The sequence below is a fragment of the Coptis chinensis genome, chromosome 8, assembly GCF_015680905.1.
Source record: "Coptis chinensis isolate HL-2020 chromosome 8, ASM1568090v1, whole genome shotgun sequence".
Lineage (NCBI taxonomy): Eukaryota > Viridiplantae > Streptophyta > Magnoliopsida > Ranunculales > Ranunculaceae > Coptis > Coptis chinensis.
Genome location: NC_141463.1, coordinates 27,521,464 through 27,548,726, shown reverse-complemented (window position 1 = coordinate 27,548,726; position 27,263 = coordinate 27,521,464). Strand labels below are relative to the sequence as shown.

General features: G+C 38.9%; 2 protein-coding genes, 1 long non-coding RNA gene and 1 pseudogene across 3 annotated transcripts; 1 reads left to right on the top strand and 3 right to left on the bottom strand.

Annotated features, from left to right (window-relative positions):
- Positions 1-11,568: 11,568 nt before the first annotated feature.
- Positions 11,569-12,945, bottom strand: LOC147480876 (uncharacterized). The gene is made up of 2 exons (XR_015204664.1): positions 12,841-12,945; positions 11,569-11,897 (listed from the first exon to the last, which is right to left on the bottom strand). It is a non-coding gene; the product is annotated as an uncharacterized LOC147480876 (long non-coding RNA).
- Positions 12,946-14,199: 1,254 nt separating this feature from the next.
- On the bottom strand, positions 14,200-26,464 carry LOC147480873 (uncharacterized). The gene is made up of 10 exons (XM_086578769.1): positions 26,246-26,464; positions 26,093-26,145; positions 20,390-20,704; positions 20,080-20,292; positions 16,087-16,179; positions 15,869-15,985; positions 15,269-15,670; positions 15,060-15,185; positions 14,708-14,968; positions 14,200-14,613 (listed from the first exon to the last, which is right to left on the bottom strand). Exons 3-10 carry the CDS (start codon positions 20,696-20,698, stop codon positions 14,200-14,202), a joined length of 1,935 nt encoding a protein of 644 aa, XP_086434895.1. The 5' UTR covers positions 20,699-20,704; positions 26,093-26,145; positions 26,246-26,464.
- LOC147480875 (uncharacterized) lies at positions 21,913-24,494 on the bottom strand. Its single transcript, XM_086578768.1, has 5 exons — positions 24,092-24,494; positions 23,972-24,038; positions 23,527-23,867; positions 22,283-23,267; positions 21,913-22,198 (listed from the first exon to the last, which is right to left on the bottom strand). Exons 1-5 carry the CDS (start codon positions 24,492-24,494, stop codon positions 21,913-21,915), a joined length of 2,082 nt encoding a protein of 693 aa, XP_086434894.1.
- On the top strand, positions 24,758-25,593 carry LOC147480874 (ras-related protein RABH1e pseudogene; annotated as a pseudogene).
- Positions 26,465-27,263: the final 799 nt, after the last annotated feature.

The window sequence follows — 27,263 nt, the reverse complement described above, 5'->3', positions numbered from 1 at the left end:
GTTTTGCATCCTTTTGCATCTCTCGGCCACCAATAATACGTGTGTCATAGCCTTATGAGCTAAACTTAAGCCCCTTGGGTGGCTTCCGCGATAAGCCGGAGTGAATTTCTTCCAAAACTTGAAGTCCTTCCTGTTTTGAGAGGCATCGCGAACATAGGGTTTAAGTCCGAGCCTTTGCGATATAAGTGCAAACTTCCGTCGATGAGATATCACCAAAACTTCCATGCATCGCTTTGATTCTTTCAAATGAGTTTTGGTTACGGGCGAAGCGAAGAAACTTGCAAGTAGTGGATATAAGGAAGACGCCAATCTTGCGCGCGATCGGAGATTATCACCGGCTCGATAGTATCATATCGGGAACCGGGACTATCATCCGCTTCATGTACCAACTCACTATCTGTTTCGGGGCGAATTCGGGGAGGAACAAATGGATCTGATTCTAATGGAAGATCAAAGTATGGTCATGTTGTGAATTTTCCATCTCCCTTTTCCGCTTCCGAAGTCATGATTAGTGCGATTATCGTGGGGTTTATTTATTTATTGCGCATACAAAGCAAAACAAGTAATTGCTTTCATGTACATACAAGTCATGCAATTCTTTTTCGGTAAAGTCAATGCTTGGCTCTTTCGGAACTCCACGGTGATGTATCTTGACTCTTTCGCTTCTAATGGCGGCGGAGAGATAAGCCAATGAATCAGCATGGCGTATGTCATTTCGGTCTTTGAGTGATAGAGATGCTATCAAATTGTCGAGCAAGGCTATGTATCAAACCAAGATAAGCCGCCATACGGTCATCTCTTGCTTCAAAAGACCGCCAAACCGATTGGCTACAAGGCGAGAATCCGTGTATAACCTGGAGCTTTTCGGCCCCGGTTCAAAGTCGTTCTCAAGGCACAAACGGCAGCCTCATACCGGCCGTTATTTGAAGCGGCGAAGCCAAGTCGCATGAATTTCTCAATCTTCTCTCCGCGGGTTTAACAAAAGCGCATCCAATTCGGACCAGATTTATTATGGGAGCCATCTGAATAAACAATCCATAAGTCAATTGGATTAGGAATTGCATTTGCAAGTTGGTCTTCATTAAGCCCCTAGTTATTGGTGGCAGAATGTCTTCCATAGATTCTTCTTGGCAAAGAAATCGTCAATAGGAGAATCATCAATCGGAAAATCAGCTATCAAAGAAGCTAGAGCATGTCCTTTTTCAGCGATGACGACTTTCAAAGACAATGCTATATGCACTAAGATAACTTTCCCATTCGGGCTAATCTGCTTGATTCTTGTGCATTCGAAAGATCTTGCGTAAAGGGATACTCGATTATAAACTCGACCAACCTCCCACGGAAGTATGGTTTTAACCGACGGCGGCATGAACCAATGCAAGTGCCATTTTTCCATCTTTGAATAACGAGACTCGGCTCGGTTAACGTCCATCGATAAAAAGGCGGGTCTACCATCATCGGCGAAAAAACGGCACTAACGGCTTGAGTTGTAGCTGCTAGGTACATGCCAATGGGTTGACCCGTTGAAGGACTTGTCAATATAGGAGGGATCGACCAAGTATTTCTTCACCGTTGCATTGCCATGTCGCAATCAATGTTCCAAGTTGCCGTTCCTTTAAAGTCCGGAAGAAGGGATGACAACGATCGAATATTTAGAAATAAATCTATGAAAGATGCAAGCCGACCCGGTAAAGCCGTTGAATTTCCTTCTTATTTTTTTGGTGATGGCATATCAATAACAAAGACGATATCGATCGGGGATTAGCCTCAATACCTCTACGAGTCATGAGGTATCGAAATTTTCCATAAGAGGCCAAAAGAACATTTGGCGGGATTAAGTCTCATGTTATACTTGTTAAGCCTATCAAAACAAGTTGAAGATCGGAAAGATGATCACCCGGTAAGCTTCGATTTAACGACTATATCATCAATATAAGCCTCCATTATTATCCCCCAGATCGGAAAAATTGTATTGACAAGCTTTTGGTAGGTTGCACCGGCATTTTTCAGACCAAAAGGCATAACGATTAATAAGCGAGAAAATGCCTTGGTCGGTAATGAAAGCGGTGAACTCTTGGTCATCAACATTCAAAGAGATCGGTAGTACCCGAAGAAGCATCCATGAAAGATAGGCGTTGGAATCGAAGTGGCATCCACTAGTTCGGAAATTCGTGGCAATGGATACGGATGAATCGGACAAAGCTGCGTTAAGGTTTGTAAAATCAATACAAATTCTGATTTGTCCGTTCTTTTGGCATTCGCGGCGACATTAGCAAAAGCCATTTCGGTAAGTAACTTCGTCGGATAAAGTTAACCGCAAGTAACTTATCAATCTCCTCTTTAACTTTGAGCTTCGATCAGGTGCCATTCTTCTTGGTTTTTTGGCGGCCCGAAACTTGGATCAATGTCAAGTTTTATGACAAAAACGAAGAAGGTCGATTCCGGCATTTTCCTCGATTTTCCAAGCGAAGATACGCTTTATTTTGTTGTAAAGGAAACCAACTCTTGTTGTTCTACACTTTCGAAAGTTCAGTGAAATAAAAGTGGTTTCTTCTGGCTGAATCTCCTACTTGTACTTTCCAAAAGTCGATCCATGCATACGAAGTCTCAATATTATAGATGGAGGCACGCGCTTTTGGTAATCTGTAACTTGGGCGAGGGCACTTGCAAGGATCGTATTACCTCGAACTTCAGATTTTTATAGTCATCCATTTGCTTTGTCATGACAGGAATGGGCGGATACCGGTCACTACTGAACCTTGCAAATATGCCCGAGAGAATGGGAACTTGACACACCGATGAAATGTGGAGACTATAGCCCCATGGAATGTATCAATCTCGCCCCAAAATTGCGTTATAGTGGGATCGACAAAGTCCATCAATAAGAAATCGAGCTCAACTTCTTTGTTCATTAATTTGATTGGTAAGGTAATTCTTCCAACGGCTGAAGATGTTGTCCCATCAAAACCGATGATAGGATTGTCTTGGCGATGATCATACCCTCGCGAAGTTGCATCCGAGAATAACATCCAGCGAAAATGACGTTTGGAAGTGGCCCCCGTGTCGATCATTACCCGTTGAACACGAGAAGCACCTATAGACACAGAAATTATAAAGCGCATCATAGTGAGGGTGATATACACCACGGAGATCATCATCGTGGAATTGAGGAGGGGCTCTTCTTGAAGTCTCTCGATGCGGATTCCTTTGACAAAATCGACTTTGTTGATACGGTTAAATTCACCAACATAACTAACTTTCAAACGCTTTTGATTCTTACTCGACTTTTGGAAAGAGACTCAATATGAGAATGGGAGACATTAATGACATGCTCATAAGTTCAAAGAATGTACTTTGTGAGAATTTTTCGTAAGATATTCGTTCAAAAGTCCTTTCTCCACTAATTTCTGAATCCGACCCCGGAGAGAGCGACAAAGTTCTGTCTCATGGCCATAGTCATTATGAAATTTACACCACAAGGCTTTGTCCCTTATTGCTTTGGTACCTTCCGAAGTGGATGGATCTGGCGGGAAAGAAGATTCCCACTTTTCAACTTCTCATATATAATAGAGTACTTGGAATTGGCGGGGTCGGTTTTAGCTCGGTAGAGTTTTTCCATCACGATTGAAATTGACTTGTTTCGATTGTCATTCTTTCCATCGTTATGTTGTTGATCCGATCGGTCCTTGCCGGCTTAAAATTTTTGCTTTTTCGGAAAAATCTTTACTCGAATATCTTTGTCCCTTCTTTGCTTTGGCCGATAGGTTCTCCACGGATCTGGATGTGTTGTTCAGCCCCTAACATACGATCGTATCGAGTTTTAGGACATCTTTAATTAGAGAGTGGTAAAGATCCCTTACAATGAAGTTCGAACCGTCTCTTTCATAATATAATGCTTCTTTAAAAGCTTAAAAAAAAGCATCCCATCGTAAAACCGGAACATCTGCTGCTGCCTTTGAACCCTAGTAACAAAAGTACGTAACTTCGTCACGTTGTTGCTTGATGTTCGAAGTGAGTCGACATCCTTTGGCGTCTTGCAATTGTGGCGGAAACGATTAACAAACTGATTTTCTAGTTCATTGAATTGGTGAATCGATCTTGAAGGCAACTCACTAAACCGGTAGTAATGCTTCTCCCTTTAGAGTCGATGGAAAGAGCTTACATATGGCGGACCATCTCCACCCCATAACACCAACTTATTTTTGAATGATAGAACATGCAAGCCGGGATCTCCTTCCGACTCATCATAAAGTTCAAAATCGGGTTGTTTGAAGTCGGGGATGGTGGTAAGCTTCTTGAATGTCGATAGAAAACTTATCAAAGCACGCCATCATATTTATCAAGTTTTTCATTCTTACATCCCTTGACTCTCTACCATTAAGTTCTTTTGCAATCAACTCTTTCGGTTGTTGTTCGTTAGAGTTAAAGTATTGGCTCGAACAAATTTGGGCGCCCGGTCGTGCCCATGTGGAGAAGGATACCTTCCATTATCTCTTATTGGAGTTAGAGATCTTTGGGTGATGCATACGATCAGCTCCGACCGGTGATTGTCTTTGTCTATCCTCGTAACTAGCCGTATAGGCGGTATCACCGGTGGTGGTCGGAATAATTATATCCCTTCTCCATGTTTTGTAGCTTTGTTGCGGGATGCCCGCCTTCCAGTCATGTCGGACATATCTCGAGGGGGGGCGGTCTTCCACGAAATTGCTTCGGAGGTAAATCTTTCCTTTGAGATCGGACATGTCTAGGATAGTAGTTATCCCCGCCAATCCGATTCTCCCCATAAGCCGCGGGTAATAGGGTCATTACTCTAGAGCGTCGTATTTGGTTGATTGTGCTTTGAGAAATAGCACGTTCTTCGAGGATGACGACGAAGTGGATCGTCAAAGGCGGTCCCATACTGGAATGGCTGCGTCCGTCCCCGTGGTCGCCTTGATGTTGTTGAATTTGCAACATCGTCCAATCGGCCTTTGCCTCTTTGCCGGCTTCCTTCTCAAATTCCTATTCAAATTTTTGACTCGTCGTAACTTCGCTCAACCGTATTAGGGGTGAATTGGTACATTACTATCACCTTTTCCGCTAGTTGGCGTGAGAGTAATGTCCACGTCCATATCCATGTCGGTGAAGGATCGACATGGGACGGGCGGACCGCATGGAGGATTCTTGACTTGTCGATTTTCTTGTTGCAAGGCTGTTAAGGGTGGCGGCACTTGTATCGCCTTTTGTGGGGCGGAGGCGGTGGCGGTGGTGGTTCTTATTTCTTCTGATCGGATGTTGAGAATTGATCCCTCTGCTAGGAGCAACTTGATTGTTCAACGGTTCATGCATCGGCCGATTTGAATTTCGAGGGGTTGCGATTTTTGCTAGTAGGAGGAATATGTTGACTATTTGGTCTACTTCTGCGTGCTTACCATCTTGATTGTTTCACGTGATAATGAATTCTTCCCCCCAGAGGGCGGCCAATTATGTTTCGCAATAAACTGCTTCAACCTGGCGAGAGCAATCTTGTGAGCATCTAAGAAACAGAGGAATTTGATGTTGGGGAGATGGCCCGAACCAAATAATGGCTGCCTCGCACCCAAGATCTGTTCTCTAGGGATCAAGTTTCCACGTAGTTCCTTATGAGAAATAGTTTGATATTTATAGAGGTAGAGTAGAGAGTCCTTGTAGCTCAAGTAATCTTGTATCTTGAGTAATTGTGATAGAGTATAAGCTGTCGGTGATAACTATCTCTTTGATAAGAAATGAATCGGACATAAATCAGCGTATATTAGTGGCAAGTCATGTGGCTAAGGTTCAGCCTTAGACACATGAGTAAATGGGCCTGTACATTGATCCATGATATTGTGAATTGGGCTTTAGCCCTGTTGATTAAATGAATAAAATAGAGACCCCTACTAGAAACACTTATCCTGGTTGTTGCGTATAAAACGGAGCTGTTGAGCTGCTATTTTAACATAATTGTCAACTGCGTACTGTTGCAAAAGTCTACCGCCACGGAGCAACAATGACAGATGGTTATCTCGAATCTGTACGTGTCAAAGATGAATTTAATATATGTAAGCATGAACTTAATATATATAAGCATAGTGTATAACATTATTAAAAATTTAATATAAAAGTCGGCATGTACCTGTAGCATGTAAGAATAAAAAGCTCGGCAGCTGATTCTACGTGCACTATCAGAAAATATGTGCAAATCCCAGCCAAAGTTAACATATGGATGGTACCATATGGATGCAGTAAAGGATACTGTAATGGGTTATAATAGCCTGCAATGTCCGGGATGTTGAATATATCACCAGATCTTGCTTCAACAATAATGTCTCTTTCATTCATGTTAGTTGCCTTTTCACCTCCGACTAAGATAACCGCAACCTTCGAGGATTCTTGTCACACCCCGAATTTCGACAGAATTCGGAAAAACAATATTTGTTCCCGACTCTTCGATCTTGAGGTGTGACGCACTCTCAACTCCCAAAAACCCATAAACAGTTTAAATATGTGGATAATTAAAAACCAATAAAAATTTTAAACTTAAACAAAAGTCATCTTCATTACAAAAATTTACAAATAAGATTAGGTTACAAATCTCTTTTCAATAACTCTTTATTTAAATTTACAAATGAAAATACAAATAACCTTGTCTCAACTGAAAATCTATATCACCTCAAGGGAAAACAAAACATATCCTGAAATGCAATGCTAACGCAAACCACAAGCAACAACCAACCTTCTTCAACACTAAACATGTCAAGACTTATCAACTATGTTCATTTAATGAATACACCCGATAAGCAAACATGCAAATCGGGTCAGCATTATAAAAATGCTGGTGTGAGTAGCCCTACAATACAAATCATACTAATACATATATATACCCAATAAATAAGGCAGTTAGTTCCTCCACCGAGGCGCCTTAACTTCCAACGACTAATACAACATCCCTAGGTATCATACTTTAAGGCAGGTAGTTCCTCCACTGAGGCGCCTTAGCTTCCAATAATAAAATAATCATATCGATATGTACATACCACATGTAAGGCAGTTAGTTCCTCCACTGAGGCCCCTTAACTTCCCACTAACCACACAACAAACCATACGCATAATAAATAAGGCATGTAGTTCCTCCATCGAGGCGCCTTAGGTTCTAACTAAACAAATAACCAACCAAGCATATTATATCCGTACCACATTTCATGCTCAATTACAGAGTGGGTCGTCTCTGCCCAAGTAATTAATTTGACCCACCCTTCTGCAAAACTCTATCCAATCATATATTTAAAGATATATTATTAACCAACACATTACCCTAATTATATTATTTAAGGCTTCCATTGCATGTCCCTAAAATCACGTCGTATCTATGTCTTACCTAGTTTCCCTGGCTACCACAATCGCTTCCCAACACCGAACATGTACATCAACATGCCTCCCCTCACATAAAGAACCACTCCGTGCGTAACTACCACGGCGGGATGCGCGACACGGTAACCCTCACACGAAAGCCATTATGTGAGTACTGCCATTATACGGCATAAAATATCGCGCATCTCGTTCTAATTTTTGCGAACGGAATAATCAAGCCACTATTCGGCTACGCCAGAAGGGCAATTCAGATTCACTGAAACGCCAGAAGGGCCAATCCAATTACTTACGCCCATAGGGCCATTCAGATTCACTGAAACGCCAGAAGGGCCAAATCACATGAGTTGTTGTAACTAGGTTCTAGGATTTTCGTTACGTAATTTATTCAAGTGTCATACATCTATGACTCATAATAATTCCACTATATCACGTGCAGGTCAAATACCTTATTGCACTAAGCCACAAAATTTAGAAATATCTCAATTATATCTCATAACCACTTTCATTCTTTCACGTGCCAATATATTATTGCACTAAGCCACACTCCCATGGGAAATATCTACAAATACTCTACTACCTCCTAGTAGCATCTCACAGATAAAATAATTGAGCGTTTATACATTTATTTCTCCAAAACTATTGTATTTAATATATATATCCCAACGTATTATATAATGTCACAATTACTTCAAACATATCGCATAACATTTTTATAGCGTTTTAGAAATATTATATCTCCTAAAGTTTCTATCTTGTCACGTATCAAAAATACACAACCTCAACGTCAAATCTTTCTTAGATAATGACTAACCAATTATGCAGGCTTCCGCACCATTTTAATATTAGATTTGTCCATACAATTTAATATATAAAAAAACATAGCACAATTAAATAGTCAACAGTCCACAATCAAAGTCCATGAATCTAAGTCCGTATATAATTTAATTATCGTAAAAACGTATATATCTAAGTCTTATAAAAATTCCCCGCTTGTTACGTGCCAATATATTATAGGTTTTACACACTACTCACGTCAAATCTTAATTAGATAAAGACAAACAAAATTATACAATTTCCGACAATATTTTATTACTACATTTGTCTATATTCTTAAATATGTGAAAATCTGGAAAAAGTCAACATTCCACAGTCAACGGTCAACAGTTAAAGTCAACACGTCATGGTCTATGTCCAACATGTTCAGGGTCATAGCCATGGTTCATGACTAAGGTCAATGTGCATGGCTCATGGGCTCATGACTAAGGTAATGGTTCGGACCCAACTAGCCAAGCCCAAACCTTAGAAACCGGCCCCAAAAGCCTAAATGTTGAAAGACCCATTTGGATCTCTATTAAGTCCTATGGACTAGCCCCAAGCAATATTAGAAATCGGCCCAAAAAAACTTTAAACTGAACTGGCCCAAAACTAAAACAAAACCGGGCCTAATCAAAACAAATGAAACTGGCCCATAACTTAAAAGAAAATTGGCCCAAAGACTTAAAATAGAATTCGGCCCAGCAACCATCTAAGGCCCAAGTCCCAGGCCCAAACTGGTCATCTCCTTCCTCCAGCAGCCTCCACCACCAGCTCACGCGTCGGCCACCACTCCTCACCTCCTCATCACATCGGTTTGACTCCCCATCAAAAACCAACCAACTTTAACAAAAGCGAAAATCCCAACTCATTAAATCAATACCCTTCCTCAAAACTAGATCTGGATTCGCGCCGCCATTAACGCCGGATTCGAAGCTTCAATCCGCCCTACTGTCAAGCACCCAATCCTCCCCACTACCACCAAACATCATCCCATCAAAAATCAAAACTTAATTCACACATCAAGATTTAAAATATATAGATTACTAATCCTAACTGGCGATCTCGCCGCCATTAATAGCTGTTCAAGATTTTACCAAGCTTCAACAGCCCACCCAACTCTCCAATACACCAACACCCACCAATACAAACAACATAATATAAGGGTAGTACGATCCATGGGGCTCGCGCCTCCATTACCAAAGCTCCAGAGTTTGAACCGTCCAACAGTTCAATACAATTTATAGACAGCACTATCGGTGGGGCTTTAGCCGCCATGAACAGCGCATAAGCTTCCCCCAAATCGCGACCACCAATCCGAATCCAACCCACACACAACACAGTATAACATAATAATAAAGGTTCAAATAGAAATACTGGCAATTTCTTCTTGTGTTGGATTTCGCTGACGCCGCCATTGGCAGCTCTTTCGAGCTTCTTGTTCCAATAAACAAGCGGTTCAATAATAACCCAAAGCAATATACCGATATTTAACTAGTTTAATAATAACGAGACATGACGAAGAAGAATGAACAATAAAACTATTTCTGTATACCGGTGAAGAAGAAAAACTAACTACTCACCTTAATTAACAGCTCGACGAAACCATCATCGTCCGAATCATCGCGCTCCAACGCTCTAACAATCCAGCTTCTACCTCTGCCTCCATTTTATTATATTTTATTCTCTCAAAACCCTATTCTCTAGAACAATGTGATTATATACTTGGGTTTGAAACCCAAGCCCAATACAGACTCGGGCCCAGAAATCAGGCCCAGAAATCCCAAATCCAATTCAACGAATTTTATATAAATAATTAAATTAATTAATAAATAAATAGATAAATACGTATTTTAAATACGGGCGTTACAATTCTAGTAGTGAATATTGATGGCGATTGGGTGGCTGTTCTTTGATGTGCAGACAAATATTGTTAAGAATGTCATGGTGAGAGACCTCATGAAAAATATGTATGAATCTGTTGTTTGAGTCTAAGACCTTTTTCAGGATAGCCAAAACTTGCCTATCAAGAATCTTGCTCTCAACTAGACGATACTCCAATTCATGGTGGTTAGTGTCATAAATATACACTTGCAAATAACGTGGCCAGTTACCAGGTCGTGGTAGGAGACCACCAATCCGATGATATATGGCACCTCGGGCATGATATGTGTACACACCATTTCAACCATTTGCCAAATCATCATCAATATGAACTCCCATAGAAGTAAAAGAGAAAACATGGTTATATGAACGAATATTCTCTCTAAAATGAATACCCTCAGCTGATTGTGAGGTGTATAGATAAGCTAATTCGGGTGGAGGTTCTAGCAAAGGGGGTCTGACCTGCCCATTAAAACAACAGAGACTACTTGTCTTAGAAGGAAATAATTTCGCTCCACAGTGAGGACATGTTTTGAAATTCCGGAGTCGGAAGAGTTCAATATAAGGGCTGTCTTCAAAGCCTCATGCACTGTTATGGTACGAACGTAATGACGTCCTTCTTGGTCTAATACCACTTAATGAAAATTTATTATCGCCTTGTATAGCTGCTAGTTATTTCACAAAAGATCAGATAAATTTAAGTAAGAAGGTTGTATATTGAGTAGAGAAAATTCCAAGAGAATTGAACATGTCGTTGTAATTGTACCTGTAGCATGAATTCCATCCATAAATGCATACCCGGAATGAAAAAGGTCATTATCAACACAAACATCGTTTAATTCAATATTTGGATTTCTCACACCTCCGCCAACTTTTAAAAAACACAGTAATATAAATAATGATTTAATAACAATATTAATTTGACAATAATGATATAATAAATTAATAAACAAACAAAATAAATTATATTTGTAAAACATTACATAACAATCACTACAAAAAAAAAGTCTTAACGAGTCACTTTTAAAGTGTCTTAAAAAGTGGTTTGTGTCACTTTTCTGTTTATTATGAAAGCGTCTTATCGCCGGCGTCACTAAAAGTTAAGCAAAAGCGCCTCAAAAATGCATTTGTTGTGTCAGTTTCTATTATCAAAGTGACACAAAAAGGTGATTACTTGTGTCACTTTAATCCCAAAAGTGACCCAGAAATACCTTAAAAGTGTCACTAGAAGATGACTTTGTTGTGTCACTTTTCAAAAGCATTGATCAAGAAATTGTTTTCGGGTTAAAAGTGACACAAAGTAGTCATCAGTTGTGACGGTTTTCATAGAAGCGAGATACCATCCATTATTTTTTTTTTTAAATAAAAATGCAATATATACATTACTAATAACCTGCTGCAGTACGGATACACTTGCAAATGAGATTGATTATAAATCGATCTACAATATTATCATCCCTAAACCTGCCTTACAAAATATGCAAAAACATATAGGTAGCAACATTCAATAAGAACTATTTCATTAATTGGAAATTAACCACCATTCACATTAAGGAACGTACTTACTCGTCCACACACTATATCAAACAAACTATTCAAAACATAGTCAATTTGAATCCATCCATAACCTAGATCCCATTAACCTTCGAATTCGTAACAAAAGTGTCACGACATAATCCAAAACCTTCACAAAAGCATCCGAAAAAAGACAAGCTATACATCGTAAACAATTTCCAAAAATCCCTAACAAACCAAAATTAACTTAACCTAATTAATATTAGATAATCCACTTAGCACAAGGCATTCCATCTCCGTTTAAGTTCTTCATTCACCTACAAAATAATAACAATTTGACTATGTATCAATAATATAATCAAGTAAGAAGGAGAGTTTAACCAACAATATCAAGGGTATAGTAGTTCATGTTAAAGAGAAAACATTTTGTCACTAGAAAAAGATCAATTGAAACACTAGCAGTTCACATATCATAAGATCATAGTAGCAAGCAAACTAGGAGCAATCAATTCACTAATATGATGACATGTACAAATTCATAGGGGATGCCATCCTCCAACAAAACACATTCCAAACAACTAGCAAAGCACAAACTTGAAGGATGCTGAACAGATTTAAAGCATGCATGTCACATAAAAAAAAAAACATTTTCACAAGTCATACTTCAACTGACTTGAAAGAGAAAATTGGAAACTCCCCTACCATGAAAAATAGGAATTATATATTCTATATTTCGACAAGCTGGTAGAAATATAGTCAAACATAGCTAGTGTCTTATTACACCTCTAAACTAAACCTATCACAAAAAAACATTCTCAAACTCTAGTAGCCATTATACATATTACATTGTGAACAATAACCTGGGTAATGTGTGTGACCAATGTGACTTAGCATGAACTTCACACTGAACATGTACGGAAGCTCTGTTGAAACTTCACTAAAATAGGAAACTGCAAAACTAGTATTCCTATCACCATCTACAACTAACACTCGACAAGCATTAACGTACTGAAAACTATGCAAGTTAATTGCAAATGATATGTGATGAAGTGAGAAATGAATCATCAACTACAAAACTCCACCTACCCAAGTGCATGATGTAGACAAAAACGCATGAATCAATTCACATTGATGATAGTCTGATGAAGAAACAGGTAGTCACTAGGCATAAAAACTGAAATGCACATTAAATTAACTGTGTCGCCACCAAGCCTTACTATGAAATCTTCTCAACTATACAAATTGAAATCCTAGGTATACCTTTATAAAGGAAGAAATCCTTGGATGAAGTTGATAAACTCGAGTCGGATCTTATCTATTTCTTTGGTTTTGTATGTCTTTATGCTAGCCAACTCCATAACTTTGTTTGAGAAAAAAGTAAGTTAGTGTAGTCATTAGTGTAAGAAAACTAGCTAGGGAACCTAATATTTATTAGTGTATGGTTTCTTTTGCCACGGATAATGAGTAATTCAGAAATCAGGTTAGCATTGCTTCTTCTTGTAGACTATGCAAGTCAATTGATGAATCTTTAAAGCATCTTCTATGGCAATGTCACTTCTCGATCTGTTAATCTATGGACTTGGTATGTGGCAATAATTTTCAATATTCAACAACCTATCAGGTCAAATTCAATGAAACCATCAAATTGTCAAAGAATTGGAGCCCTTTACTGAAGCTAGCAAGTTTGGAACTCAGGTCTAGTTGTAGGTATGGTGAGGAACAAGACTCATTTTGAGGATAAGACCCTTTATCTGATGGACTGCAACAAAATTTGTCAGGGCACAAATTCTATGTACTAATCATCATTTGAGTAAGGCTACAAGCTCCAACACAGCCATGGAAGTGCTGCTCCTTAACTCTTGTAATGTCTCCATAGTTGAAGCAAGCACCACAACTCAAATCATGTTATTGGATACCACCGGAACCAAACATTATCAAACTAAATACCGATGGATCTTAGAACCTAATGTAATCTATGAGCATGTATTTGGGTGGTTTCTTAGGCAAATTAAACTTCCATCCCATTCTTTTGTTTTTCTCCTTCTTAATAGAAGTTTTACATCTTGAGCAAAAAAAATTATATTTATTTATATGTATAACCATTTTTTTCACCTTGCGTTTGAGCGATTGACCGGCATCAGCAAAAAAGTGCCGCATAAAACTCATCACATAATAACCACATACAATTCCGTCTCCTTGTTGTGGGCACTGTGGACAAATGTCATAGAAATGTCATATAGACAAATGGTAAAAGTAACAAACCTTGCATCTTCATTGCATAAATAGCATGCTTACCGTCACATACTCCCAATCTGGGTTCGGGTTTAACCTTCTCTTTCCACAAGACAAGTTTGATGTTTTAATTGCTCTAAAAATCACAAGAAATTATCATCAAGGAAAATAAAATATATACACAAAGAAAAAAAAAATAAGATCGAGAAAGAGATACTTTACGTGTTCAACTCAAATTTTAAAGTTGGATCTGGCCTCTTTCCTAACGAATACAACCAATAGACTTGCATTTCTGTTAAGTCAATGACGATCAAAACCCAATGCCCTCTACAACCAATCCAGTGAAAAAACAAATTACATTAATATATTTTATTATTTGTAGCGAATTCAAATAATGTATAACAAATAAATATGTAGAGCACTTAGCCTGGGTTGTAAGGAATTACAAGAGCTCTGTCGCCATGTTCCTTTGCCAAGGAATGGATGACTCTTATCATCTTCCTTTGTATGACGATTAAAACCTGCTGGATTTCCGAACGCGTACTTTGCTCGACCAATGCAATAGGTTGCATACAAGTATCTTATGTATGTGATGATGCAACTGGCATTTAATTCTCTCTTGTAACAAACATCTAACAACTCACCCCTTGAGACTCTTATAGCATCAGTCTCATCCGCAAACAAAGTTCCAATCATTGGAATAGTTATAACCACATTCTTTCCCATCCGTTTTTTCACAGATTTTGCAAAACTTGAACACTGACTATTATTACCGACATAATCAAGTGAATCATCCTCTTCCTATAAAGATGAAGTTAATAAAATAAAGTAAGAGAATGCTCATTATATTGCAAGACTACATGAATGTAAAAATATTATTATTTCTACAAGGTACCTCATCATCCTCGAGTATAACAAATTCCTTAGGCCAAGCTACAAATGAATTGATAGCATCTTTAACATAAATTAGCCCAGCATTGTCATTTGGAATGGGGAGAGGAGCATCATGACATATAGCTATATTGATAGAGACACACACATTTGACTCCCCTAAAGGCACATTGTGAAGAGATTCTTCTGTCCCATTCCTTGGACGAAGATTACCTTCAGCAACAATGTTATCTATAGACTGCAACGCTAACTTACAACGTTGGGTCTATAACACACAAGAAAATGAAAGCTTATAAGGGATTTGTTAGTTACATAGGTTATTTACCACTTAAGTTGGATTATTGACAAACATATACCTTTCCATCTTTAGATTTAAGTGTTGAAGATGTGAGAATGCCTTTCCCTTTATCAACTATCTTTGCCTTTTGGTTTCGAGCTGCCACAATCCGTTTCTTTGCATTTGGTTTTGAAGATACCACAGTCTATTTTAAAGTCAATGAAAAAAGAGTGTTATCAACGAGCATTATAAAATGGGAACACCAAATAAGGAATAGAAAATTGCTACCTGTTTTCCACATGATCTATGTGCTTCAGAAGTCAGTATTACGCGCTCTCCGTTATCACTCTTAGCACTAATAGACGCCACATTTTTCGATGGTCGTGGCATGCCCATTCCTTGTTGCCTAAGAAGCTGAATTATGGTTTCATTCAGTGGTGAGCCACTCGATGATGCTTGTTTAAGCAACTCTATTACTGCTACTTTCAGTGTTTGATTCTCTTCTTCCAACTTCTGAGTATGTTTCCTTGATCCACGTCTAGGAAGATTGAAGTATGTAGTTGGAGTGTAGTACATACTAGCCCCCCTAACGCGACCACTTTGTTCCGGAGTTCCCAAGGCCATTGTAAGTATATCATTGCTTCCTTTTGTAATCAAAGTTCCTTCTTCTTTCTTTTTTTTCAGCTCATCCTTTGAGACAATTAACAATAAAAGGTTGAAAAAGAATTACTCCAAGAGAGGTAGCCCCTACTGTTGGGTGATTATTTTGTGATTCTTACTCGATCATGTTAATCACTACTTACAATATAAGCAAAGAAAATGATATAGAACCTTGATATATATGCCTGTATACATAATTATGGTCTTAAACGTTAAATCGAAACTTACTATCTTTCCAGATATCTCCCTCAAAGAATCATCTGCATATTCTCCGTTTCTATCTTGTCGAGCTAATAGCCAAAACTGAGATCTGTCAATTTCTTCAATGGGTATCCCTGCTGCTTTCTATGTTCAATCAAAACCAAATAATTAGATAATAATAAACTAGTTACTGCATACATATATTTTAATAAAAATGATATAAGAAACTAATAAAAATTTACTACCAGCTTATCTTCAAGGCCAGCATAACCTGACTTTCCTAGTCGATGGTTGTATACGTTCTTCATCCTTCTTGCTAGTTGAACCTTACTAAACTCCTAATGGTTCCATAAGAAAAAGTATTAGTTAGTCATATATTATTATATTGGCCAACAAATCCTATTGAAAGCAGGTACAACAGATGATGCATTTGCTCAATTCATTAGGCATAAGCACTTCATTACTTCAGGTGACTTTATCAATTATCATGTATAAATTTTCTGCTCAAGGGCAGTTGTTGACTCTTTTCCTCACTGAAAATTTGAAGATGGGGCACTCGAACGTGCTACTGGCGCGCAAGGGTGGTCTACGATCAGAGTTAGCTCAGTAGTTGCTTCTTTGCTTGTTGTGTCATTTGCTTAGGTGGAAAATGAATCAAGTAACTATTCTACTAGCTAAAGTGCTACAGTAATCCAACAGCGAATTCCTATTATATATATTCTAATTACTTTATCTCCCCTACTAAGCTGCCCTACTTGTTGAAAGAGTGAGGGGCGGTGCTACTGGACCAACGTTTACCGACCCCAACCGAGACCATAGTCCCATTCCGGTGGGGCACTACTGGGCGTGATTCTTCGGCTCGATCCCAAACACTCGATCGAATAAGAGTGGCATGAGAGACGACTCTATATCTGAAAAGATCAGGCTTGTAAGCCACTGCAATGGACTTGCTGTAAACGCTCTCATAGACATGTAAGTGCTATTTTTCTTATTTTATTGAGAAAGGCCTGAAAAGCTTGAACCCCCGAGTCACCTTTTTTTAGCTGGGTCATGCAGGTACTCTTCATGTTCCCTCTGTAGCTTAAGAAAGTGCCAACTACGTTTCCCCTGTCTCTCGGGAGAGGAGGCTCTTAGGTTAGGAACATAGGGGAGAGGGTATCGACTAATGAGGCAGATAGGGGAGAATTGGAACGCGAATACAAGCCAAAGTCAAGAGCGGGTCCAGATCAGATTGAAAATCACGATACTAATCAAGTGTCCGAACGAGATCGAGACCAAGAGATAGAAACCGAGATATGGATTCGAAATATAAATAAAACAAAAAGGAAGGAGGGGCGTGATGTTCCTGTTTGATGTTTGGTAAGTTAAGGGTTTCAATTGGAGAAAGTCTCGGCGAGACTGGTCGTAGTTAGAATGCTTTGAATGTAATGAAATCCGTATTGGGAATTTGCCACCTTCTGGGGTTGAGCCGGTTATTTATCCCTTTATCAAACTGGAAATAAAGCTTGAACCCACTTATCTTAATCTCAAGAGAAGGAAGTCAGTAATTGATCCTGAACCTACCTACCATAGCTACATCCAACTACAAAGAAGAAAGCTGGGAGTCCTTATACCACTAACAGTAAAGTAAGGAAGTCAAGATACATCTACAAAGCAAGAAAGAGATTCTATCCTACATTCGACTAGCTACCATAGCGACAGGACAAGAGATAGCTCGATCTAATCTATTCTTTGCTGTCCTATCTCTTCTAACCTTGAACAAACCTTGGTTGAGAGCCATAAGAGGAAGCTAAATAAGGAACTTAAACTGCCTATCGGGGATGTATATCAAAATCGTAGGTTTACGATCAGGTAGGGCTTGAATGGCAGTCTTGCTTCAGGGATCGAAGGGAGGGAATAGAGTAATGAGCTAGCCTTACTGAACTGACTCTACAGAATGAGACTGAGTAGGTTTAAAGGAAACTGTAGCAAGCACCTTTAGAAGGGCAGCTAGCCCGACTATAACTATACCTAGCAACCGGCAGAGCCTATGCCACTAGACGGAGCCTATCAAGCCCTCAATTCCTCTACTTTCAGCTTTCCATCTAATATGCCACGCTACTACAAACAAGATGAAAAACGCACCGTACTATAGAGGCTAGCTAGCGCACCCCTATCACGTAAAGCTTAACTGTTGCCTCCATTTGCTGATATAAGGGGGCTTTCCCTTAAGTCTACGTTTGCATAAACATGCACTATGTAAAAGGGCTTAAGTAAGTAAGTAAGAAGCCGCAAGCAGCAAGAAGTCAATCGCTATAGCCTAGCAAGGAGAGAGCTTTCACAGCTGCTTCTTGCCCTCCTACGCAGTATAAGACCGCTAGAAAGAGAGACTAAGCTTTAAGAAGAGGGCGAAGCCAAAGCGGACAGAGCTAACATTCCTCCTTTAGGCCGTTACGTTTCCCCCCCTATCTCTAAAGGGGCCTTCAACCATCAGAGCTGGCTTTCAGGCAACTCCTGATTACACAACCAGATAGGAAATACCAAGCGAAGCTACCCGGCTAGACATTAACAGGGAGGGCAGCAAGCTACGGCAGTTCCTTACCTAAGCCGATAAAAAAGAGATGTTAAAAGCTAGAAAGACGAAGCCAGCTAGGAATAGGACAGCTAGAAGGGATCTCTAAATCGAAGAAGGTCAGCTAGATCATAAAAGAAAAGAAGAGACGATGAATTCCAATGATAGACCTGAACAGCTCCCCTAAAACAACGTTCGACTTGCATGTGTTAAGCATAAAATACTGTGGACTTCAAGGCCCTATTGGAGCATTTTTATATTCGAGCGAAGCCCAAGTTGCATTGCCCCTCAACTCAAAATCGAAGTGAGTTTTCCAGCTATGCTCCGGAAAAGAGTGTCTAATTTCTCTGAACATGGGTTCAGGAGATCTCTCTAAAGCAAGCATATTCAATACGAAAGCCAAAGGATGACTAAGATGACCGGACCTTATTTGTATATTTACTCGATTTCAGCAAAAGCTGGTTTATAAAAATAGACTTCTTTCTTCGCCTGTAAAATTTACAACTTATCCATGGAATTGCCGATAAGCCCCGAGGGAAAAGGGCCTTGTTAATGAAAAAGAAATACAGGGTTTACGAGATGGGTTGGCTAGCTGCAATCAAACTCAAGTTTTATCGATCGAATAGATGGAACAGACATCTATTGAAGACTGCCTTGTGATCTATTCAAGTCCACTTCTCTTAATGAGATTTCCCTTTGCAAGGTTGGAGTTGGGTAACAGAAGAGTTAGTGGGTGAGGCGTTGTGTCGCCGTTGTCGAATCCTAAGTCCACCGACCTCTCTCTGTGCTGGGTAAACTCTGGCACCTGGCACGAGAAAAGGATCTTTATCTGGGCGAGATAGTAATGGCTTTCGAAATTCAATGTATTTGCTCGAACCGGAACAACTGGAACTACACCCAGCAAGAAAACGCCCCTATCTATAGCAAGAAAATGGATCGCTAACGCCTTTACTAGTTTTGGGCGCTCAGTCCGTTGCTTGTTTGCTGCTACTTCTGGTTGGTGCTCTGATGCTGGTCATGATTCGATAGAAGAAACTGCTTACTCGGAGGCCTTCACCCTTTCTGCGATTCGATCTATTTCACTTGGCCAGCCCTACCCGAACTCGGGAATTAAGGAAGCTAAGCTGCACCTGTAAACCTGTAGTGTAGGGAAAGAATGGTACGGAAGGAACCTGAAAGGGGGGATTTCTTCGCAAAGAAGGATAATCGGAATGTACCACTAAGAAAGTAGACTCTGAATAAGTGTCGAGTTGGAGCAGCCTTTATAGAGACGGCACCGTAGTGCGCTTGTCATCTGTTCCTGAGTTTGAAGGGTGGGTCAAGCCAGGGCTTGAATTCCGTGTAGTCAAGCAAGCTCACGTAGGAGCAACTAGGCTAACTCCGGCTGTCAAGCAGCATACGAAGGGAGAATAAGTGTTCTTCTACTAAGAATCTATATTCAATAGGATCATATGAATTGCATTCCGTGGATATCGATCAGGACTACACCAGAGATTCAGTGGAGCCTGTGAAAGCATATGCGGCTCATCGCTCAGTGGAGCCTGTGATTCAGTGGAGCCTGTGAAAGCATATGCATTCCGTGGATATCGATCAGGACTACACCAGAGATTCAGTCTCCTCTTTTGATTATTTAATAATATATAAGCTCACTTGGGAAAAAAAAAGAAAGCCGGTAGAACACATATACCTGGAATTCTGCTGATAACCTCATCCGCACAAACTTTTCCCAATCTGGTTGCTTGATATCGGGATACATTTCAGGTGCTTTTACTAGCTCTTCAGGTTCATCTATGAAAGGTCTAATAAACTCCCTTGTCAAATAATTCTTAAACTTCCTCCATATTTTACCACATTGTTTTAGAGCTGCCTTTCTAAATTTCGGATCTATAATGAACCTTGCCTACAAATAAAATGTCGTCAAACTTTGACTTACAAGTAAGAGAACACAAAACATTTTAAACTATAAAGAGATCGAGGAAAGTTTAAGCATTAATTACCAGTAAGCCCTCCCATACATCAGCTTTTATTCTCTTATCCACTTTTGGCCAAGTTGGCCATTCAGCAAGCGGAACATTAGCTTTCACTTGAGTGCCTGCCCAACTAGCAAAGTCGCTTCGCACCTTTGTATTTATTGGCACACCGTGTTCATCTAACTCAACTTCAACTTTCACACCGTTCCAACCCTTATTTAAATCATGTTTAACTGTTTGGCCTCTAACGTTAGGCTCAACGTCATTTGCAGATTTCTTCATTTTATGTCTCCTCTTTCTTTTCTTAGGTGATTGAATATCCCTTTCTGGATCCATAGAAAACTGTTACAAAGGCAGACACATTAGTACATAATGTTAGTAAGAATGATATTTCCAACAAATAATAAAAAGAAAAGCATGACTTAAACTTACCTATCATCAGCAAACCAATGAAAATGAGTATGCAAGCAAAACAATGAGTATATATGTAACCAATGAAAAACCAGCAAAACTAATCGAGTATGGAAAAATGAGTATGTAGAACTATCAGATATATGAAAATGATAACATAATTAAGTAATTAATTAGTCAAGCAAAAGTCAAAGCTTTTGTTACAATGGAGTACTAGTAAACAATGAAACTCAAGATTTATTGTTGTCAACCCAAATCCCCTCCTCACAATCTACTCGCATGTAAGCTGACTGAGACTCATCAGTTCCATCAAAAGATTCGATATTTGGCAATTCTTCGACACAAGTGTTTTCTTCTATGTTGCCCTCAATAAGGTCTTCATCGTCGTCATGATACATCTTTAGAGGAGATTCTTCAACAATAGACCAATCGGGATCTAGTTGATCAGCTACATAGAAAACTGGCTTTGCTTGAGATGCTAAAATAAAGGAATCGGATTTATGGCCAACTCTATTAAGATCAACCAAGGTGAAACCCATATCATCTATCTTGATGCCATTCTTACTGTCAACCCAATCAAACTTGAACACTGAAATCTTGAAATTAGTATAGTCTAGCATCCATATTTCATCAATTACACCGTAAAACCCCATGCTGGAAAATACAGGGTTTTGATCCTTTGAACTTGAAACTTGGGGGGTTGTCGCCATCAAACTCACTCCACTGTTTTGATTAACTCGTGAAGCATCACGTTCTCTTGTGCAAAAACGCTGACCTTTAATTACATACGTACAATATTTCAAAACACGTGGCAATGGTCCCTTAGAAATCCACCTCAAAACTTCTGACACATTGTTATTAGCCATGCCTCGCTCATGTAAAACCTATATTGTTTAAGAAGGTTAGTCAAATTTCTTTGAGGCATACAATACATAAAAGACATTCAGGTAATCATATACCCTTCTTTTGAGCCAATCATTAAACGAGCGATTATGCTCTTCCTGTAACCATGTCGGCTTTCTAGCCTTACGGGGATTGTGTTCCTTTAGGTAGTTCATGTGCTCCCTATCATATATCAATACGAAATCACATTGTTAGCTATCAATATATTATTTGTTTAATTAAAGAACTAAAAATCCTTACTCAATATAAGGTTGAACAACTCCTGTGTTTTGTAAGACATAGTGATGTGCCTGCTCCAAGGCTTTGCTATCAGGTGCAATGAGTTCACCACCTGACGGATGCTTCCCATTTTCTACCAAATCAGTGGTAATAATTTCCAATGACGTAGGAACTCCTACTGCATCTATCCCAGGTAAGAATTCACTCATAAATTCAATTGCTTCTTCAGCAATATAGTTTTCAGCTATACAAGCTTCCGGTCTAGTTGGGTTTCGGACATAACTCTTTAACACCCTCATGTACCTAAACAATTACAAAAGAATTAAGTGATAAATTGTGCATAAGTTTTATTCATAGTAGCAATGACTAGATAAGGAATCAATGTACCTCTCAAATGCGTGCATCCATCGGAAGAAAACAGGACCACCAACTTCAACCTCTCTTACAAGATGAACTGGTAAGTGAACCATGATATCGAAAAACGATGGTGGGAAATACTTTTCCAGCAAACATAATGTGATCACGATATCATTCTGAATTTCAGGCAGTCTTTTCACATCTACTACTTTCGTGCAAAGATCTTTGAAGAATCGACACAACCTAATAATTGCATTTCTCACATGACTTGGCAAGACGGTCGTATTGCCCACGGGGAAGTAGTTCTTTGCATCAACATATGATGAGTCATGTGACTTCAACCCATGCAATTTCAGATCTTGCATTGAAACAAGGGGCTTGAAATTTGAAGAGTATCCTTCGGGGACTTTCAACTCGTGCAAGGTTTTGCATACTCTAGTTTTTTCAGCTTTAGATAATGTGTAACACGCCGGAGGTAAGTATGTTCGCTTCTCACCAACCTTTGGGGCCAACTCCATCCTTAAACCCATCTCCTGCAGGTCAAGACGACTCTTAAGGTGGTCCTTTGTTTTATTTGGAATGTTGAGTAGAGTACCAATCACACTGTCGCATACATTCTTCTCGATGTGCATGACGTCGAAGTTATGTGGGAGAGGCGAGTACTCCCAATACGGAAGATAAAAAAAGATGGATTTCTTGTTCCAGCATTTTGTAACACCATTATCACCTTTATCGACTTCTTGTGTTGACTTCTTTTTCCCCCACGAGGCTTTGATCCCTTCAACTTTGCTTCGTACTTGCTGACCATTTAGTCGTTTAGGTGCCTCCCTTAACTCCTTCTCACCGTTAAAGGCTTTTTGTTGCTTCCGATATGGATGATGCCGAGATAAAAATCTTCTAGTGGATGTGTAGACATTTTTTCCACAATGTTTCAGCCTATACGAAGATGTGTCTTCAGCACAAACTGGACAAGCAAAGTAGCCTTTAACAATACACCCAGAAAGATTACCATAGGCTGGAAGATCATTGATCGTCCATAGCAATACAGTCTCGATCAAAAAATGACTCCGCTTTAGGCATCAAAAACCTCTACCCCCTGAATTCCATAAAGTAATTAAATCATCAATTAAGGGAGCTAAGTAAGCGTCAATGTCTTTTTCAGGGCTGTTTTGGACTCGATATCAGCATTGTCAACATCATGAACTTTCTCTTCATGCAAAGCCAAGGAGGGAGGTTGTAAGTTACCAACATCACAGGCCATAAACTGTACTTACTGCTAAGATTATTATATGGGTTGACTCCGTCCGCTGAAAGTGCAAGGCGGAGATTTCTCGATTCAGCACCAAACTCAGGCCACCTCTTGTCTACCAACTTCCAAGCTTGAGAGTCTGCTGGATGACGCAGTTTTTCATCCACCAATCGCTCATTGGCATGCCATGTCAATAACTTCGCTGTTTCCGCAGACTGAAACATCTTTTTAAATCTTGCAATAGGTGGAAAGTACCACAAAACTTTAGCCGGAACACCTTTAGTTTGGTCGGTCCCTTTTTTATTCTCCTTGTACCTTGATACTCCACAAGTTGGGCAAGTAGTTCTATTCTTATTCTCATCACCCCTGTAAAGTATACAGTCATTGGGACAAGCATGGATTTTTTCATATTTCATCCCATAAATTGACAACGTCTTTCTAATCGTGCATGCTAGAAGGCATCAAATTACCTTACGGAAGCATCTCTTAAGGCTTTCAACAAATTTGTAAAACTTGTGTCGGTCCAACCACCTTTCGCTTTCAAATTAAACAACGTTACAATAGCGAGATAACCGTAATCTTTGTACAACCTTCATACAAAGGAGTCTCAGCATCTTCAAGAAGTTCTTGAAATTTCTTAGGATTAGCCTTATATTGTTTATCTACAGCCTCTGCCATTTCCTTCATGTTTGTAGCATCGAGGGGGGTTTCTGTATTGTAGGGTCGATGGGTGTTCTCATGTGTATGAACACTTGAAAAATCAGAAGCGAGATGCCTTTCCCCATGATATCTCCACAGAACATAAGTTTTGTCGATACCATGTCTAAAAAGATGATTTCTGACTTCCTTCTTAGTTAACTCATGGAGATTCCCACAGTCTTTGCATGGGCAGCGTATATAACTTTCTTCATCCTTTGCAAAACTAAGAAGACTTTTAACCCCTTCAATGTATTCATTCGAATTTCTAAGCTTAGACATCCAAGACTTGTCCATTCCAAATTAACAAAGATCTTGAAATCCTAAAACATCAAAATTTTCAGAAAAATCACAAACATACAATTCTTCTTAGCCATGACATGTAATAAGCACTCACATAACATCTTTATCTAACATAGGACAAATAGAAAATAGCAAAAGGGACAAAAAGATATACTCAAGGTCGACAACTAAAGACAAAGAATGTCCTGCCTATATACAATATACGTAGATTAAAACAAAATTCCAAGGAAAACAACAACAACACTTCAAACAAGAATGAACCATCTCACCTTGTTTCTTCGCTTTTCGATTCAGATCTATTCGATTAAAGAGAAGAAATAATGGCGGGAGTTTCACCTCTTGCAAAATATAAGCTAGTGTTTTTAGGTGATCAATCTGTAGGGAAAACTAGCATCATCACTCGTTTCATGTATGACAAATTTGATACCACTTATCAGGCTACAATTGGAATTGATTTTCTTTCAAAGACAATGTACCTGGAAGACCGAACAGTTCGTTTGCAGCTTTGGGATACAGCAGGGCAGGAGAGGTTTAGGAGTTTAATTCCAAGCTACATTAGAGATTCTTCTGTTGCCGTAATTGTTTATGATGTTGCAAACCGGCAATCATTTTTAAACACTTCCAAGTGGATTGAGGAAGTACGCACAGAACGAGGTAGTGATGTCATTATAGTCCTTGTTGGGAACAAAACGGACCTTGTTGACAAGAGGCAAGTGTCTATAGAGGAAGGAGATACTAAGTCTCGCGATGATGGTGTTATGTTCATAGAAACCAGTGCTAAAGCAGGTTTCAATATCAAACCATTATTTCGTAAGATTGCTACTGCTTTACCTGGGATGGAGACCCTCTCTTCTACAAAACAGGAAGATATGGTTGATGTTAACCTGAAGTCTACTGTAAATTCATCCCAGACAGAGCAACAAGGAGGAGGTTGCCAGTGCTAGGCACATGCCAAGTAGGATTGAATGGAACAACGTGAGTGCACAAGACTTAACCAGGAATCATTTGAAGGCTAATGTAAAAGGTAGTTGATCGTAGCATGAAATTGGAATTCGTCAGTTGTTAAGGCACTTGGAGGAATAGTGGATTAGAGGTTCACTATTCTTCAGGTTGTGATATGAGATCTCTCATTGCTGACAACCTCATTGTGGTCAGTTATTCTTTTCCTGTTGTTTATGGATGCTTCCTGCTTTGTTGCTGGTTCCTCTTATATGTCTAATTGCCATTTTTTTCAGAACTATTTGTATTTACAGCAGCTACGTAACGATTGCATAATTATATAATAGTTTTATAAAAAAAAAATGAATGAACCATCTCAAATTTAGTTTCACTAATTCAATGAAGTTCGACAAGAAATTTAGCACAAACAGATAAAGCATCAACGCAGCTAACATTATAAAGCATCAAACCACAATACTGAAGTTACAGACGTACAGTTTACAGTATACCACACACTGATTATATGTTATATTAGAGATTAATAATGCTTCAAAGTTTCTAGAGAGTGTGAATTAAAGTAAAGAAAAAAAAAATCAGCCCAGTATGTGTAAACAAAAAAGGTAACAACAAAATTAAACTAATAAAAGTCTTACCTTTTAATCGGTTAAATATTGTCGATAAAAGAAAGAACCAGAAAACCACCAAACTGCAGCATAAACATCGATGGGTTAAACTTGGTATGAGAAAAGAAGAAGTTTTGTTTTCAACAATTTAAAGCCTAAAAAAAGAACAAAATTTATGGATACCTTGTTGCTGATAGTTGGTGAGTGTGAGAGATAGAAAAAGGGAAGCTTTTGAGAAGAGAGTGATAGAGTATGAGCGATAGAGGGAAGAGAGTGAGAGTGTGAGGGCTCTTTTGTTAGTTGTACGTCTGAGCCCAATAGAAGTTTTAAGTTGGGTGGTTCTTTTCGCGAGAATCAAAATTTTCGCTTCCAAGCACCCGCCCAAATTCTTGTGTCACTTATTTTTTTCTGTTTGCCAAAAGAAAATTCTTGTGTCACTTTTGTTTAGCGGGGGAAAAATTTCATCAAATAATTTTTTTTTTTTGTGTGTCACGTTATAGAAAAGTGACACAACATCTGTAAAACTGACACAAAATACCTCCTCCGCTTCTACTTCGGATCTAAAGGGACACATTAGCCATATTGTGTCACTTTATGGTAAAAGTGACACAAAGCCTCAAATTAAAAGCGAGACTAAAAGTCCTTTTTTTTGTAGTGAATATTGACCCGAAATGTGTGACCATCAACATCCAGTGTGATTGGCAAATAATTACCAGTGAATCCACTAAATTCTGACTCAATATGTTGCTTTAGTATAGAGGAGCAAATGCTTTGCATCTACGTCATACCCAACAACAGTGACACCTGAAGTAAAATATTTAATGTACATAAGTAATAAAAGATAACAATACATAACTAAATATATTAAAGTCTAAATAGATATTTACATGAATGATAAATGTAATAATGTATAATCAAATATATATACAGTAGAAATCAAGTAATTAATTACCTGAAGGCTATGAACTTTGAGTGTCAGCTTGGATAGATTCTTCCTAGGGCTAAATTTGGCTCGATTCTTCATCATTAAATATAGGATAATCTTTAAGTTAGTAAAATATAAATAGACAATTATACGAATGCAAATGGTATTTATAAATAATCAAATACAACAGAACCTAAGTAATCAATTACCTGAATGCTGCGAAACTTGACTATCTTGGGAATGTAATTGGCTCAGTCCTTTGATGTTGGTAGGTCC

What these genes read in the sequence shown, in the direction of transcription:
- LOC147480873 (XM_086578769.1), bottom strand. Translation starts at nt 20,698, where the DNA reads ATGGATCCAGAAAGGGATATTCAATCACCTAAGAAAAGAAAGAGGAGA. An exon ending in GGTTATCAGCAGAATTCCAG is followed by an intron (nt 16,180 to 20,079) that starts GTATATGTGTTC and finishes TGGAACCATTAG; the next exon opens with GAGTTTAGTAAGGTTCAACT. An exon ending in ATAGATCATGTGGAAAACAG is followed by an intron (nt 15,186 to 15,268) that starts GTAGCAATTTTC and finishes ACTTTAAAATAG; the next exon opens with ACTGTGGTATCTTCAAAACC.
- LOC147480875 (XM_086578768.1), bottom strand. Translation starts at nt 24,494, where the DNA reads ATGGACAAGTCTTGGATGTCTAAGCTTAGAAATTCGAATGAATACATT. An exon ending in TTAAGAGATGCTTCCGTAAG is followed by an intron (nt 23,868 to 23,971) that starts GTAATTTGATGC and finishes TATACTTTACAG; the next exon opens with GGGTGATGAGAATAAGAATA. An exon ending in TGGATGCACGCATTTGAGAG is followed by an intron (nt 22,199 to 22,282) that starts GTACATTGATTC and finishes GTAATTGTTTAG; the next exon opens with GTACATGAGGGTGTTAAAGA.